Genomic DNA, 14,647 nt, shown 5'->3' on the forward strand with positions numbered 1-14,647 from the left:
GGCACCAGTCTGGAGAAAAAGACCAACACCCCCGCCCCGCCCCACCTCTGCGGATGGTGATAGACAGCTCTTCTCCCCTGCAGCCTGGCCTAATTCTCAATGTTTCCACATCCTCTGACGCCCTCGCTCTCCCTTCCTCGGAATGACCAGGTCTCCCTCCCACCTGAGCCACCTGGTCTCAGGGTCAGTGGGCCGGTCACCAAGCCTGCCTCTCTCTGCTCCCTGTCCATGTCACCTCATTGCCTGTTTTCAGTTTCATTTCTTGTCGTGCCCCAACTCTGCAGGTCTTCTCCAGCACATGGACCCCGCCCACCTTTCCCCTGTCCCTCATCCCCATCCCCCTGTCCTTGCTTCCCTCCTCACCCAGATGAATTCCACAACCCATTATTATCACTCCCTCCTACAATGACTCCCCTGATCTTGCTCTCCCCTACACTTGCCTGTCAAAGTCCCAACCCTGGTGAAGTGGAGCCCTGCGCCCTGTGTTGAGGAGGCAGGTAGGGTGTGCTGGGAAGGCAGGACCTCCCAGCTGCTGGCCACCTGGAAGGTAGGCCAGGTCTCTGGTGCTACCCTATCCTGCTCATCTTCCCGTGTCTGGTCTCCTAGACGATTATTCCGCCCCCCCACCCCCACCCCTACACACACAGGGTCCTTCAACTTGAGCATTTATCCCTTGCCTGTCCCCTCCCACAGAGACCCCGGGCACTCACCACGGCCACAGCCTGGGACTGCAGGAGCTCGGTGGCCGTCATCACAGTGAAGTAGGACACGTTCATGAGGATGTAGCAGCCTGTTACTAGTGGGATCCCAATGATGATGGCCAGGGGCAGGTTTCTGGGAGGGGTGGGGACCCAGAGACTCAGTCAGACCAGAGCATCCATGACAGACTCACAAGATTGTTGTCTTAGTCTAGTCCTTTCTTCCACCTGCCCGGCCGGCCCTCTACCTGCTCCCTGGGGAACTGCCCTTCCTGAGTCTTCCTGATGCTCACCAAGAAGCAGGGGGCTAGAGGGACAGCAGAGCCCCAGTGGGGACACTGACATTTTCTAATGAGAAAGAACTCTCCCTCTCCTTAGACTCCAGGGCAGTAAAACTGAATTTGGTTATAATGCAAAATAAGCTAGAGTTCTTCCTTCCTCTTAGCAACCATTCTACTACCTCAAACAAAACCAAGCTCTAACGAATGTCAATGAGCTGACAGGAAACCATCCACTGTCTGGAAGTGGGTGGTGGGTGATTGGGGGAAGCAGTTCCACCTTATGTTTGGGGGAGAGAAGTATGCTAACCTATCCACTGTCTCCCCTCTGACTCAGCTTTCTTACCTGAAAGGGTTTCTGAGTTCTTCTGTGATGTAGTTGAGTTGATTCCTACCGGGAAAAAAAGTAACACTGAGTAACATAACTTTGACTTTCTTTGCTTAAGATTATGAAACACAAAATAAAAAGTGTATGCTTCATTTAAACTGTTGAAATGCTGCACTCAATATGTCAGCAAATTGGGAAAACTCATCAGTGGCCACCAGAATGGAAAAGGTCCGTTTTCATTTCAATCCCAAAGAAGGGCAATGTCAAAGAAGGTTCAAACTATGATGCTAGCAAGTGTATTAGTTTGAGCTAGTAAGGTTGTGCTTAAAATCATTCAAGCTAGACTTCAGCAAGAACTTCCAGACCTACAAGCTGGGTTCAGAAAAAGCAGAGAAACCAGGGATCAAATTGCCAACATTTGCTGGAACATAGAAAAAGCAAGGGAATGCCAGAAAAACATCTACTTCTGCTTCATTGACTATGCTAAAGCTTTTGACTGTGTGGATCACAAAAAAACTGTGGAAAATTCTTAAAGAAACGGGAGTACCAGACCACCTTACCTGTCTCCTGAGAAACCTATATGTAGGTCAAGAAGCAACACTTAGAACCAGACATGGAATAACGGACTGGTTCAAAATTGGGAAGGGAGTACATCAAGACTGTATAGTTGTTGTTGTTCAGTCACTAAGTTATGTCTGACTCTTTGCAACCCCATGAACTGCAGCACACCAGTCTTCCCTGTCCTTCACTACCTCCTGGAGTGTACTCAAACTCAGGTCCATTGAGTCAGTGATGCCATCCAACCATCTCATCCTCTGTCGCCCCTTTCTCCTCTTGCCCTCAATCTTTCCTTCAAGACCCTCAAGCATCAGGGTCTTTTCCAGTGAGTCCGCTCTTCATATCAGGTAGCCAGAGTATTGAAGCTTCAGCATCAGTATCCGTCCTTTCAATGAATATTCAGGGTTGATTTCCTTTAGGCTTGACTGGTTTAATCTCCTTTGGTATATTGTCACCCTGCTTATTTAACTTATATGCAGAGTACATCATGCAAAATGCCAGGTTGGGTGAATCATAAACTGGAATCAAGATTGCCAGGGGAAATATCAATAACCTCAGAAATGCAAATGATACGACTCTAATGGCAGAAAGTGAAGAGGAACTAAAGAGCCTCTTGATAAAGGTGAAAGAGGAAAGTGAAAAAACTGACTTGAAACTCAACATTCAAAAAACTAAGATCTTGGTATCTGGTCCATCACTTCATGGCAAATAGAAGGGGAAAAAGTGGAAACAGTGATAGAGTTTATTTTCTTGGGCTCAAAATCACTGCGAATGGTGACTGCAGCCATGAAATTCAAAGATGCTTGCTCCTTGGAAGGAAAGCTATGACAAACCTGGACAGCATATTAAAAAGCAGAGATATCGCTTTGCAAACAAAGGTCCATATAGTCAAAGCAGACTATTGGTTTTTCCAGTAGTCATGTATGGATATGAGAGTTGGACCATAAAGAAGACTGAGTGCTGAAGAATTGATACTTTCAAACTATGGTGCTGGAGAAAACTTTTGAGTGTCCCTTGGACAGCAAGAAAATCAACCCTGAATATTCATTGGAAGGACTGATGCTTAAGCTGAAGCTCCAATACTTTGGCCGCCTGATGGGAAGAGCCGACTTACTGGAAAAGACCCTGATGCTGGGAAAGATTGAAGGCAAAAGGAGAAGAGGGTGGCAGAGGATAAGATGACTAGGTAGCATCACTAACTCAATGAACATGAATTTGAGCAAACTCTGGGAGATAGTGAAGGACAGAGGAGCCTGGGGTGCTGCAGTCCATGAGGTCACGAAGAGTCAGACATGACTTAGCGATTGTACAACAACAACATCATACAGAAAATTCCCCTGTAGGAATTGTTTCCCCCTGTAGGGCTTTCTCTTTTAAAGAAAGCCCTGGGGGTGCGGGGGGCGCTACTAAGATCTGCACATTCTTCAGTTGGTAAGTCTTTGTACTCCATGGGGATTCTGTAACTTTTCAACAATTATTGGGAGTAATGAGTCCCCAGCGTGCTTTGAAAAAAAAAAAAAATGCAAGATTCGTTGTCTGGGCTTCACAGCTGAATTCTACCAAAAATTTAGAGAAAAGCTAACACCTATCCTGCTCAAACTCTTCCAGAAAATTGCAGAGGAAGGTAAACTTCCAAACTCATTCTATGAGGCCACCATCACCCTAATACCAAAACCTGACAAAGATCCCACAAAAAAAGAAAACTACAGGCCAATATCACTGATGAACATAGATGCAAAAATCCTTAACAAAATTCTAGCAATCAGAATCCAACAACACATTAAAAAGATCATACACCATGACCAAGTGGGCTTTATCCCAGGGATGCGAGGATTCTTCAATATCTGCAAATCAATCAATGTAATACACCACATTAACAAATTGAAAAATAAAAACCATATGATTATCTCAATAGATGCAGAGAAAGCCTTTGACAAAATTCAACATCCATTTATGATAAAAACTCTCCAGACAGCAGGAATAGAAGGAACATACCTCAACATAATAAAAGCTATATATGACAAACCCACAGCAAACATTATCCTCAATGGTGAAAAATTGAAAGCATTTCCTCTAAAGTCAGGAACAAGACAAGGGTGCCCACTTTCACCATTACTAGTCAACATAGTTTTGGAAGTTTTGGCCACAGCAATCAGAGCAGAAAAAGAAATAAAAGAAATCCAAATTGGAAAAGAAGAAGTAAAAATCTCACTATTTGCAGATGACATGATCCTCTACATAGAAAACCCTAAAGACTCCACCATAAAATTACTAGAACTAATCAATGACTATAGTAAAGTTGCAGGATATAAAATCAACACCCAGAAATCCCTTGCATTCCTATACACGAATAATGAGAAAACAGAAAGAGAAATTAAGGAAACAATTCCATTCACCATTGCAACAGAAAGAATAAGATACTTAGGAATATATCTACCTAAAGAAACTAAAGACCTATATATAGAAAGCTATAAAACACTGGTGAAAGAAATCAAAGAGGATACTAATAGATGGAGAAATATACCCTGTTCATGGATTGGAAGAATCAATATAGTGAAAATGAGTATACTACCCAAAGCAATTTATAGATTCAATGCAATCCCTATCAAGCTACCAACAGTATTCTTCACAGAGCTAGAACAAATAATTTCACAATTTGTATGGAAATACAAAAAACCTCGAATAGCCAAAGCGATCTTGAGAAAGAAGAATGGAACTGGAGGAATCAACCTACCTGACTTCAGGCTCTACTACAAAGCCACAGTCATCAAGACAGTATGGTACTGGCACAAAGACAGAAATATAGATCAATGGAACAAAATAGAAAGCCCAGAGATAAATCCACGCACATATGGACACCTTATCTTTGACAAAGGAGGCAAGAATATACAATGGATTAAAGACAATCTCTTTAACAAGTGGTGCTGGGAAATCTGGTCAACCACTTGTAAAAGAATGAAACTAGAACACTTTCTAACACCATACACAAAAATAAACTCAAAATGGATTAAAGATCTCAACGTAAGACCAGAAACTATAAAACTCCTAGAGGAGAACATAGGCAAAACATTCTCTGACATACATCACAGCAGGATCCTCTATGACCCACCTCCCAGAATATTGGAAATAAAAGCAAAAATAAACAAATGGGACCTAATTAACCTTAAAAGCTTCTGCACATCAAAGGAAACTATTAGCAAGGTGAAAAGACAGCCTTCAGAATGGGAGAAGATAATAGCAAATGAAGCAACTGACAAACAACTAATCTCAAAAATATACAAGCAACTCCTACAGCTCAACTCCAGAAAAATAAATGACCCAATCAAAAAATGGGCCAAAGAACTAAATAGACATTTCCCCAAAGAAGACATACAGATGGCTAACAAACACATGAAAAGATGCTCAACATCACTCATTATCAGAGAAATGCAAATCAAAACCACTATGAGGTACCATTTCACACCAGTCAGAATGGCTGTGATCCAAAAGTCTACAAGTAATAAATGCTGGAGAGGGTGTGGAGAAAAGGGAACCCTCTTACACTGTTGGTGGGAATGCAAACTAGTACAGCCACTATGGAGAACAGTGTGGAGATTCCTTAAAAAACTGGAAATAGAACTGCCTTATGATCCAGCAATCCCACTGCTGGGCATACACACTGAGGAAGCCAGAAGGGAAAGAGACACGTGTACCCCAGTGTTCATCGCAGCACTGTTTATAATAGCCAGGACATGGAAGCAACCTAGATGTCCATCAGCAGATGAATGGATAAGCAAGCTGTGGTACATATACACAATGGAGTATTACTCAGCCATTAAAAAGAATACATTTGAATCAGTTCTAATGAGGTGGATGAAACTGGAGCCTATTATACAGAGTGAAGTAAGCCAGAAAGAAAAACACCAATACAGTATACTAACGCATATATATGGAATTTAGAAAGATGGTAACAGTAACCCTATGTACGAGACAGCAAAAGAGACACTGATGTATAGAACAGTCTTATGGACTCTGGGGGAGAGGGAGAGGGTGGGAAGATTTGGGAGAATGGCATTGAAACATGTAAACTATCATGTATGAAACGAGTTGCCAGTCCAGGTTCGATGCACGATACTGGATGCTTGGGGCTGGTGCACTGGGATGACCTAGAGGGATGGTATGGGGAGGGAGGAGGGAGGAGGGTTCAGGATGGGGAACACATGTATACCTGTGGCGGATTCATTTTGATATTTGGCAAAACTAATACAATTATGTAAAGTTTAAAAAAAAAAAAAATTCGTTGTCTGAAAAGAGAACGAAGCCTGCAGATTCTCTGCACGAGGGAAAGGCCAGTGATCTGGATGGCCACATGTATTTGCAAAGTGGAAAGAAAAGTGCTACCGAGCAGTCTTGCCTTGCCCCATGCCTGGCAGCCCTCATTGCTTCCAGTCCAGCTGAACCTGTGTTTGTCTGGTGAAGTTTCTGCAGGAGGCCCCAGCACTGGGGGCTCATGGGCCACTGTGTCGGGGTCTGGTGCCAGGTGAGTGGCTGGGGGAGGGGCAGGTGCCTCTGGGGTTCAAGGAGAACAGAAGGGTGAAGGGTAGGGTACTTAACAAAAGGGAGATGGGAAGGTACATGTTAGAGTCCCACCAAATCCCCAAAAGGAGAAGTTATTGCTTTCCATGTGGTTTCAGGAAGATAGCCTAAAGAAACCCACAGGCAGACATGTGCTGTCTTAGACCGAGTGCCTTACCATCCATCATACGCCCAGAGTCCATTATATAATGCCAGACTGATGGAGCCCACAGACAATGATGCGCCTTCAAAAGAGTTTTCAAAATTCCTCGTATTTCCTGTAATCAAGGCAGATAGTTATCAGCTGACTAGACTGGAACTGTGTGAAGGAAGGGGATGACCAATGACCTCAGGTAATTAAACAAACTCTGAACAACTGGGAAACTATTTCCGTTGAATTGCCGCATGAAATGTATGCTTAGCAGCAAGACCTCCAGGTGGTCTGTGGCGTGTGGCCCCACCCTCCCCTCCAGCCGAAAGTCACCTTGGGCCAGGAGGACAAGTCCGCTGATGATGATAATGACCACGATCACCATCTTGGCCGCCGTGAACACGTTCTGGACATAGCTCCCCAGCCGCACGCTCAGCGCGTTCACCGTGGAGATGAGCACTGGGAAGTCAGAGGTGGGCACTGTTCTGTGTCTATGGGCTCAACATCTCCCTCCTGTCTTAAGGCCCTGGAAAGAGCCTCCTTTCCATTCCCAGGCCCCGTTTCCCCCCAGCCTCCCCTCTCCACTGCCATATCCATGCACCTTTGAAATCCAGCCAGGGCTGTCCAACCCCCTCCCCGAACTCCACCTCTAAGAGCAATGGAGACGCAGCCAGACTCCAGCCAACCGCTGCCCTGTGGGGCAGCCTGCAGCCAGCCCTCCCTGACAGCTCTGATGGCCCCGCAGAGCGGAGACCGGATGGCAAAGACCATCAGGCTTGGGACCAAGGCCAGCCCTGGCCCTGCTCCCTGCCAGCACCTCCAGGCCCACCTGGCCTCTTTCTGGGTGTGCAGGAGCCCAGTTTCTCCACCCCCAGCTGTGCCAGGTCTTTTCTGCCCCCTGCCTGGTGTTCCTCACAGGTACTCACAGATGGCAGCGGCAGCCAGGGATTTAATGACAACTTGGGGAGGGCTGCAGCCTGAGTAGAAGGGCGCACAAACGTACTCGGAGAAGCTGAGGCAGATGATGGCAAAGGATGAGGGCTTTATGACGAACAGGCTGCTCCAGGAAAAGAGGTATGCCGGAATGGGGCCAAAGGCCTCCATCAGGTAGGGGTACTCGCCCCCCGACTTGGTGATCATCGTGCCAAGCTCCGCGAAGCACAGGGCGCCTGAAATACAGAGAGAAAGGGGGCCCCAGGCCCCTTGTGAGGTCTCGCCCTGGTCAAGGGAGCCCCTCTCCCCACTGGAGGTTGTGCTCCCAGGGCCCACCACGGTGCCCCTCATCCTGAGCTCTGGCCTTTGGACATTCCGTAAACCCCAGTTTACACACATCTGCACACAAGCATTGAGGGGGATCCTGGCAGCGACACAACCCCGCACAGACAGAGCTCCAACATCCTGCCCCACATGCAACAGGGGGTCATTGCCAGGGTGGGCATCTTTGTTACCCAGTGTTGCAAGAACCCCACACATGGTCCATATGATGAGACAGGGTCCCACGGCTTCCATGTTCCTGAGCACAGACTTGGGGGAGATGAAGATCCCAGAGCCGATGATGGTACCCACGATGATGCAGGTGCCACTGAACAGGCCCAGCTGGGTTGTAGAGCGGGGGAGAGAAGGGTTAGTGCCGCTGCAGGGTGCAGCTCAGAAGGCCGCACGCAGCCCTCTTCCTTCCATCCTCCTCCCCTCCCATGCTGGGTACAGCCAGGCAGCCCAGAGTCCCAGGCACCTTCACCCTGTGCTGTTACAGGGAGAGCACCAGGGTGCTGCTTCTGGGGATTTGTGTGTGTATGTGTGTGTGTGCACACACGCTCAGTCATGTCCAAACCTTGCAACCCCACCAGGTTCCTCTTTCCATGGGATTCTCTAGGCAAGAATACTGGAGTGGAGTCATTTCCCCCCTCTAGGGGTTCTTCCTTACCCACGGATCCAACCCAAGTCTCTTGCATCTTCTGCATTGGCAGGCAGATTGCTTATCACTCTGCCACCTGGAAAGCCCCTTGCTTGTGTGGATTAAGTCCGTTAATCCTCACAACAACAATGAGTCAGTTATGCCATTATCATATCCATTTACAGAGGAGAAAACAGAGGAACAGAAAGACCCAGATACTGCCAGGGTTCACAGCCCGTGCAGTTCACAGGCCTGGCTGAGGTTCCAAGTGCCAGCCCTTACCGCTCTTGACAAAGAGGCCCAGGTGGTAAGGCCTGACTTGACAGTCACTCACCAATAAAGGCCCTTAGGACCTACCTCTGAGCTGGGCTGAGTGGCACGGAGTTCCTCCCCCAGACTGTGAGTGAAGTCAGGGTTTGGGGCTCCTGGCCGGGGCCATGGGGGTGAGGGGTGAGTGACAAGGCCTCTGGGGACAGAAACACTCAGGGGCTGTGAACTTTCTCTGATGCCCTCTTTTAGAATATGACCTTCCTACCAATGAGACCAGGCTCGGACACACCCCATATGATTCCATTCCCATGAAATTCCACAACAGGCAGAACTAATCTGCAGAGATAGAACACGGAGGGGTGGGGGGGGTTGCCACCTGGAAAGGGGCAAGAGGGAAGTTTCTGGGGTGACCACTTTGTCAAACTCATCAAACACTGAAGATCTGTGCGTTTCACTCTGTGTAAATCCTACATGAATCAAGAAAAAAATTCTAAGGAAGAAAACGGTCTGTTTCATGTTCCTACTTATAATATCAGCCCCCCTAAGCCACTAGCCTGATTTCTGGAGCTTGAGTTGAATGTACGTGTGCCTGTCTCTCTGGGCACAGGCTGCACTCAGAGTTCCAACTCAGAGAATATGGAAGAGCCCAGCTGTGACCAGCCCCCAAAGGACACACTATTGGAGGGGTGGGGGTCCAGAGAAGTATCAGCTTCTGTTTCCCATGGCCATCTCAGATTTCCTCCTCTGATGGCCCAGGTTGACTCACCAATGGCTTGGATCTTCTACTGAACTCTGCATTCACCCTGAAGCTGCCTACTCAAGTTTAGGACATGCTGAGGGTTTGCTTGGCTGTGCTTCTCTCACGGCCAAAAGGAGGGTGTTGCTGCTCATCAGCCAATTCCTGGGGCCCTGGGATCCCAGGGTGACATAAGTCAAGCCACATCATTCCCCCTGCCAAGCCCCTGGTCCCTCCTTCATCTCTTCTGCAGCCAGACATGGGAGCTCTGGAGGCTCTGCCCAGAGCCCAGCCCACTTGTCCTGCCCTTGACACCATCCTGACCTCATTCTGGGCGCCCTTGCTCCTCATCCTCTGAGCCCAAAGCTTGTCCATTCACTCCCCCACACCCCCAAACCTCTCCCTCCTCACAGGTCCGGTGACAACCCCATCTGACCTCTCTCTAAGCTGCAGGCAACTCCAAGTTCAGCCCTTGTGTGTGCTAAGTTACTTCAGTTCTGTCCAACTCTTTGTAGCCCCACGGACTGCAGCCCTCCAGGCTCCTCTGTCCATGGGGATTCTCCAGGCAAGAATACTGGAGTGGGTTGCCATTCCCTCCTCCAGAGGATCTTCCCAACCCAGGGAGCAAACCCACGCCTCTTAACGTCTCCTGCATTGGCAGGTGAGTTCTTTATCACTAGCGCCACTTGGGAAGCCCTGGTTCAGCCCTTACTACATTCCAACTTAGAGGGATCACCTGTGTGACTCCCATGTCAGACTCGCCACCCCAGCTACTGGCTAAGAAGAAATGGGATTTCCCTATTGCCGGAAGAATTCAAACTTAAGAGGATACATGTGGTGAAGGTGCTGTAGCAGGGATCCGACATCCGAAGTTGTCTCTGACTATCCAGGAAAAGACTGTTGCCCTGAGCAAACAGCAGCCCTCTAGGTGCTTACCCAGCACATACAAGTACACACATATTAGCCTCACAAGAATATGCTGAGTTCACTGGCAAGAAGGAAAGGGGTGTGAGTGTGAGAAATTGTTTAATCAGAAGTACTGTGTGTGTGTGGTGGAGGGGGAGGATGACTTGGTTGCATACACCCACCCCTCCTCGATTGGACCTGGGAAGGGCCAGCCCCCAAGGATGGCCTTACCTCCTTTTGGAGATTCGTGGTCTTGGGTTCGCTGCTCTGGATCGACGTCTCATCCCCCCTCCTTTTTCTCAGGCTCGTCTCTTCCATTTTCCCCTCCCGCCAGTTCTAGGAGGCTGCAAGGAGACTCGGCAAATGCTCTAGCAGACAAGGTGCAAATAGAGTCAGCTGTGGGTTGTGAGCACTAATTTCACGAGCAGATAATTATCTACAGTTTTACAGTTGGGAAAGTGCAGCTGTCGACTCCGTAGGCATAATTTGCTCGGGTCCAGCAACATCCTGACTGCCCTTCAGACCCTGGGGCAACTGGGGTTCCAGGCTCTTTTCCAAACTCCTCCAGCGCCCCCGCACTCCCTCTCCCATCCTCTGGGTCCTATATCTCAGCAGTGACATGCCTGAAAGTCATTCTGCAGCCCAAGCTCATTTTTTCAAAAGCTTTTAAAAAGAAATATTTTAAAACATTCTAGAATCTACTTAATGGAGTCAAGTCTGAGGAAAGAAAGCTTTTCTCACAATTAGTTTCCAAGTTTAAGGCCCCTCGCGCATAATAGATCCACAGTACAGATATTTTTTTCGTTGAGTGATGCAAAGAGCATTGATGAGCAAATAAAACGGTACAAGGCTGACCTAGTTGGTGGTCATTTCCGGTTCCCTTTCTCCAGATAAAGGCCCTCTCGGGTCCCCAGGCCAGGGGCTCTGCCAACCTTCCCATCACTGATGGCCTTACCTTCACCTTGACCTCGAGGAGCCCAGGGATCTCCCCTGGCTGTCTGACCACCTTCCTCCACACAGCTGTGTCCTAGGAATGGCCATGTCTCCTGCCCAGGAGAGGAGTAAGCCAGAAGGTACAGAGGTCAACAAAGGTAATTATTAAGCACCTTTTTTTTTTTTAATCTATGAAGCTTGGGTAGACCATGCAAAAAAGGGGAGGGTTGGGCAAGCCAGTTTCTCTCCCAAATGTTTTTGTTTTGTTCATTTGTGTCCAGACCGGTTTGTTTTAAAATTAACCAGATTGCTCCAAATCAGCCGCATCTTGTAAGGAGAAATCTCATTCTGAAAGATGAACCAGAGGAGGTAAATTTTGGAACCCATTCTTCTGTTATCTGTGTTTACAACTCCAGGCAGGCAGCACAAACAAACAGCAAAGCTGCATGTGGAGCTCTTTCAAGGCGGGGGTGCGGGGAGGACGGGAAGAAATTTCCCTCCCCACTGAGGAATTTCCTCCAGCATCCTTGGTCCACCATCCCTCTGGTTCTGACCAAGGCTTCAGGGTGGTGGACGAGTCCTTCCCATTCACCTTGGCTGGCGGCTGGATTTCGGCACCCTCTGGATCCACAAGAGAGTTTGTCCAATGGGGACACAGTGAGGCCTCTGCTCTGTCCACACCTGCAGCCTTGGCCACACGCCTCTGTGATTTGTTACTGCTGCTGCTCAAGTGGCCCAGGCCCGTGCTCATAGGACTTTTTAAAAATTAATTTTTTAAATCAAAGTATAGTTGATTTACAGTGTTTACAGCAAAGTGAGTCAGTTATACATAATACATCTACACTTTTTTTTTTTTAACTTTTAGTTTTGTATTGGAGCATAGCTGATTAGGGGCTTCCCAAGGAGATCCAACTAGTCCATCCTAAAGGAAATCAGTCCTGAATATTCATTGGAAGGACTGATGCTGAAGCTGAAACTCCAATTCTTTGGCCACCTGATGCGAAGAACTGACTCATTTGAAAAGACCCTGATGCTGGGAAAGATTGAGGGCAGGAGGAGAAGGGGACAACAGAGGATGAGATGATTTGATGGCATCACTGACTCAATGGACATGAATTTGAGTAAACGCCAGGAGTTGGTGATGGACAGGGAGGCCTGGTGTGCTGTAGAGCATGGGGTCATAAAGAGTTGGACACAACTAAGTGACTGAACTGAACTGAACTGATGGCTTAATGGTAAAGAATCTGTGTGCTAAGGCAGGAAATGCAAGTTCAGTCCCTGAGTCCGGAAGATCCCTTGGAGAAGGAAATGCCAACCCACTCGAGTACTCTTGGCTGAGAAATCCCATGGACAGAGGAGCCTGGCGAGCTGTAGTCCATGAGGTTGCAGAAGAATCAGACACTTAGCAGCTAAACAACAGCAACAACATAGCCGATTAACAATGTTGTGATAGTTTCAGTGGACAGCAAAGGGACTCAGCCATACATATACATGTAACCATTCTCCCCCGAACTCCCCTTCCATCCAGGCTGCCACATAAAGTTGAGCAGAGTTCCCTGTGCTATACAGCAGGTCCTTGTTGGTCATCCATTTTAAATATAGTGGTATGTACTTGTCAATCTCAAACCTATCTCCCCAGTGCCATCCTTCCCCAATTAGCCACTCTTTTTCAGATTCTATCCCCATATAGGCCATTACAGAGTACTGAGTTCCCTGTGCTATACAGTAGGTCCTTATTAGTTGTTCATTTTATATATTATAGTGTGTATATATCAATCCCAATCTCCTAGTTTATCCCTTCCCCATTTCTCCCCCTGGTAACAATGTTTGTTTTCTATATCTGCAGCTGTTTCGTAAAGAGGTTCATTTTTTTAGATTCCACGTATAAGTGATATTATATTTGTCTTTCTCTGACTTTACTCAGTATGACAATCTCAGGTCGAAGGACTTTAAAGTGAAAAGCGGAGCAGATGTCATAAATTTCGCATTCTTGCTTACTCTCACTTGGGGAAACCGAGGTCCCAGAGGGAAGGAAGTACATCAAGGGGTCCGGAGACCTCTCGTCTCAGAGAGGCTGCAGTTGTGCTCAGCGGGGCTGGGGGCAGACCCAGCCCTCCCCGCTGACACCAACTCCTCGGCTTTCACTAATCCCTTATCTCAGATGAGATCGTACCTGAGACGGAAGAGCCCAGACTAAAGCATGGTTGCTTATCACTGGGCTCCTCCGGCAGCTGTGCTTGGGGGTAAATGTAACAGCATTCTAGATATCCAGATGAGCCCAAAGGTCACAGGACAGTGCTAGTGAGTCACTGGGGATTACTTTGGGACAGGCAGACCTGGGAGAAGGGAAGATTTCTCAGGGTCATCTCTTAAAGCCTTCTGAGAAAGTGGGGGATCTTTGCTAGCCCAGAGTCAGAGTCCCGATGTGGAACTTTGTTACCTATTCCCTCGGTGGGGCCCCGTCTGCTCATCAGGGCACCTGCTCCCTTTGACTGGCATGGTGCCAGAGCCCGAGGAGCGTGCTCATTCGCGGGCTATCTTTCTTCGCTATCTCTCTCTCTCTCTCTGGAGCGTGGAGGCAGGACCTGCCCACAGGCTTGTTAGAGTCACTCCTTCAGTATTTGCTAACACTGCAACATTCAGAGGAAGGTCTGAATGCAGACCTTGCAGAACCCTGCAGAAGGCTCCCTGGGTCAAGGTTGCCCCAAAGGGCTGCTAGGCTAACAGAAATCACTGAAGACAGCAGAGTGGCAGTGATGAGCGGGAAGGGCCTGTGGATCCACACCAGCCACATGGCCTCAGGGTTACTTATTGCTCTCTGAGCATTGAATTCTGAATCTGTGAAATGGGCCAGTTCTGGCACACCCCCTTCACCAAACAGTGAGAACTGCAGAAGGCTATGCATTAAGCTTCCTGCGTGCATATGTGCTAACTCACTCAGTTGTGTCTGACTCTTTGCAACCCCATGGACCATAGCCTGCCAGGTTCTTCTGTTCATGGGGATTCTCCAGGCAAGAATACTGGAGTGGGTTACCATGCCCTCCTCCAGGGGATCTTCCCAACCCAGGGATCGAACCCAAGTCTCATGCCTCCTGCATTGGGAGGTGAGTTCTTTATCATTAGTGCCACCTGGGAAGCCTGCATTAAGCTTCAGGGTTCTGTTAATGCAGAGGATCCCCTGGTCTTCTTGGGCCTCTGTCAAATGCTCAAATGCTGAGTTTGGAACTTCTGGGCACAAGGATCCTTGTTGAGGCTCAGTTCATTTTTAGTCCATGTGAGCATTTCTTTTCTTAAAACTTGTTTCTTTTTGTTTCATTTTTTCCCCAACAGAGTGAGTGTTC

At 47.9% G+C, this 14,647-nt stretch overlaps 1 protein-coding gene across 6 annotated transcripts in view; it reads right to left on the bottom strand.

Moving 5' to 3' along the window:
- Window positions 1-11,468, bottom strand: part of SLC7A9 (solute carrier family 7 member 9) — a 37,617-nt gene extending 26,149 nt beyond the window's left edge. For 3 of the 6 annotated variants that reach the window (XM_044932183.1, XM_044932184.1, XM_044932182.1), the window contains exons 1-8: window positions 11,115-11,229; window positions 10,605-10,741; window positions 8,016-8,163; window positions 7,494-7,736; window positions 6,901-7,026; window positions 6,595-6,694; window positions 1,323-1,367; window positions 711-834 (exon numbers count right to left, since the gene is read on the bottom strand). In XM_044932183.1, coding sequence (XP_044788118.1) covers window positions 711-834; window positions 1,323-1,367; window positions 6,595-6,694; window positions 6,901-7,026; window positions 7,494-7,736; window positions 8,016-8,163; window positions 10,605-10,691 — 873 coding nt within the window. In that variant the 5' untranslated portion in view covers window positions 10,692-10,741; window positions 11,115-11,229. Of the gene's footprint in view, window positions 1-710; window positions 835-1,322; window positions 1,368-6,594; window positions 6,695-6,900; window positions 7,027-7,493; window positions 7,737-8,015; window positions 8,164-9,497; window positions 9,811-9,903; window positions 10,069-10,604; window positions 10,742-11,114; window positions 11,230-11,328 lie in introns of those variants that run through there. The other 3 variants (XM_006061391.3, XM_044932185.1, XM_044932186.1) reach the window with 3 other exon arrangements.
- Window positions 11,469-14,647: the final 3,179 nt, after the last annotated feature.

This window comes from Bubalus bubalis, chromosome 18, assembly GCF_019923935.1.
Source record: "Bubalus bubalis isolate 160015118507 breed Murrah chromosome 18, NDDB_SH_1, whole genome shotgun sequence".
NCBI classification, from domain to species: Eukaryota; Metazoa; Chordata; class Mammalia; order Artiodactyla; family Bovidae; genus Bubalus; species Bubalus bubalis.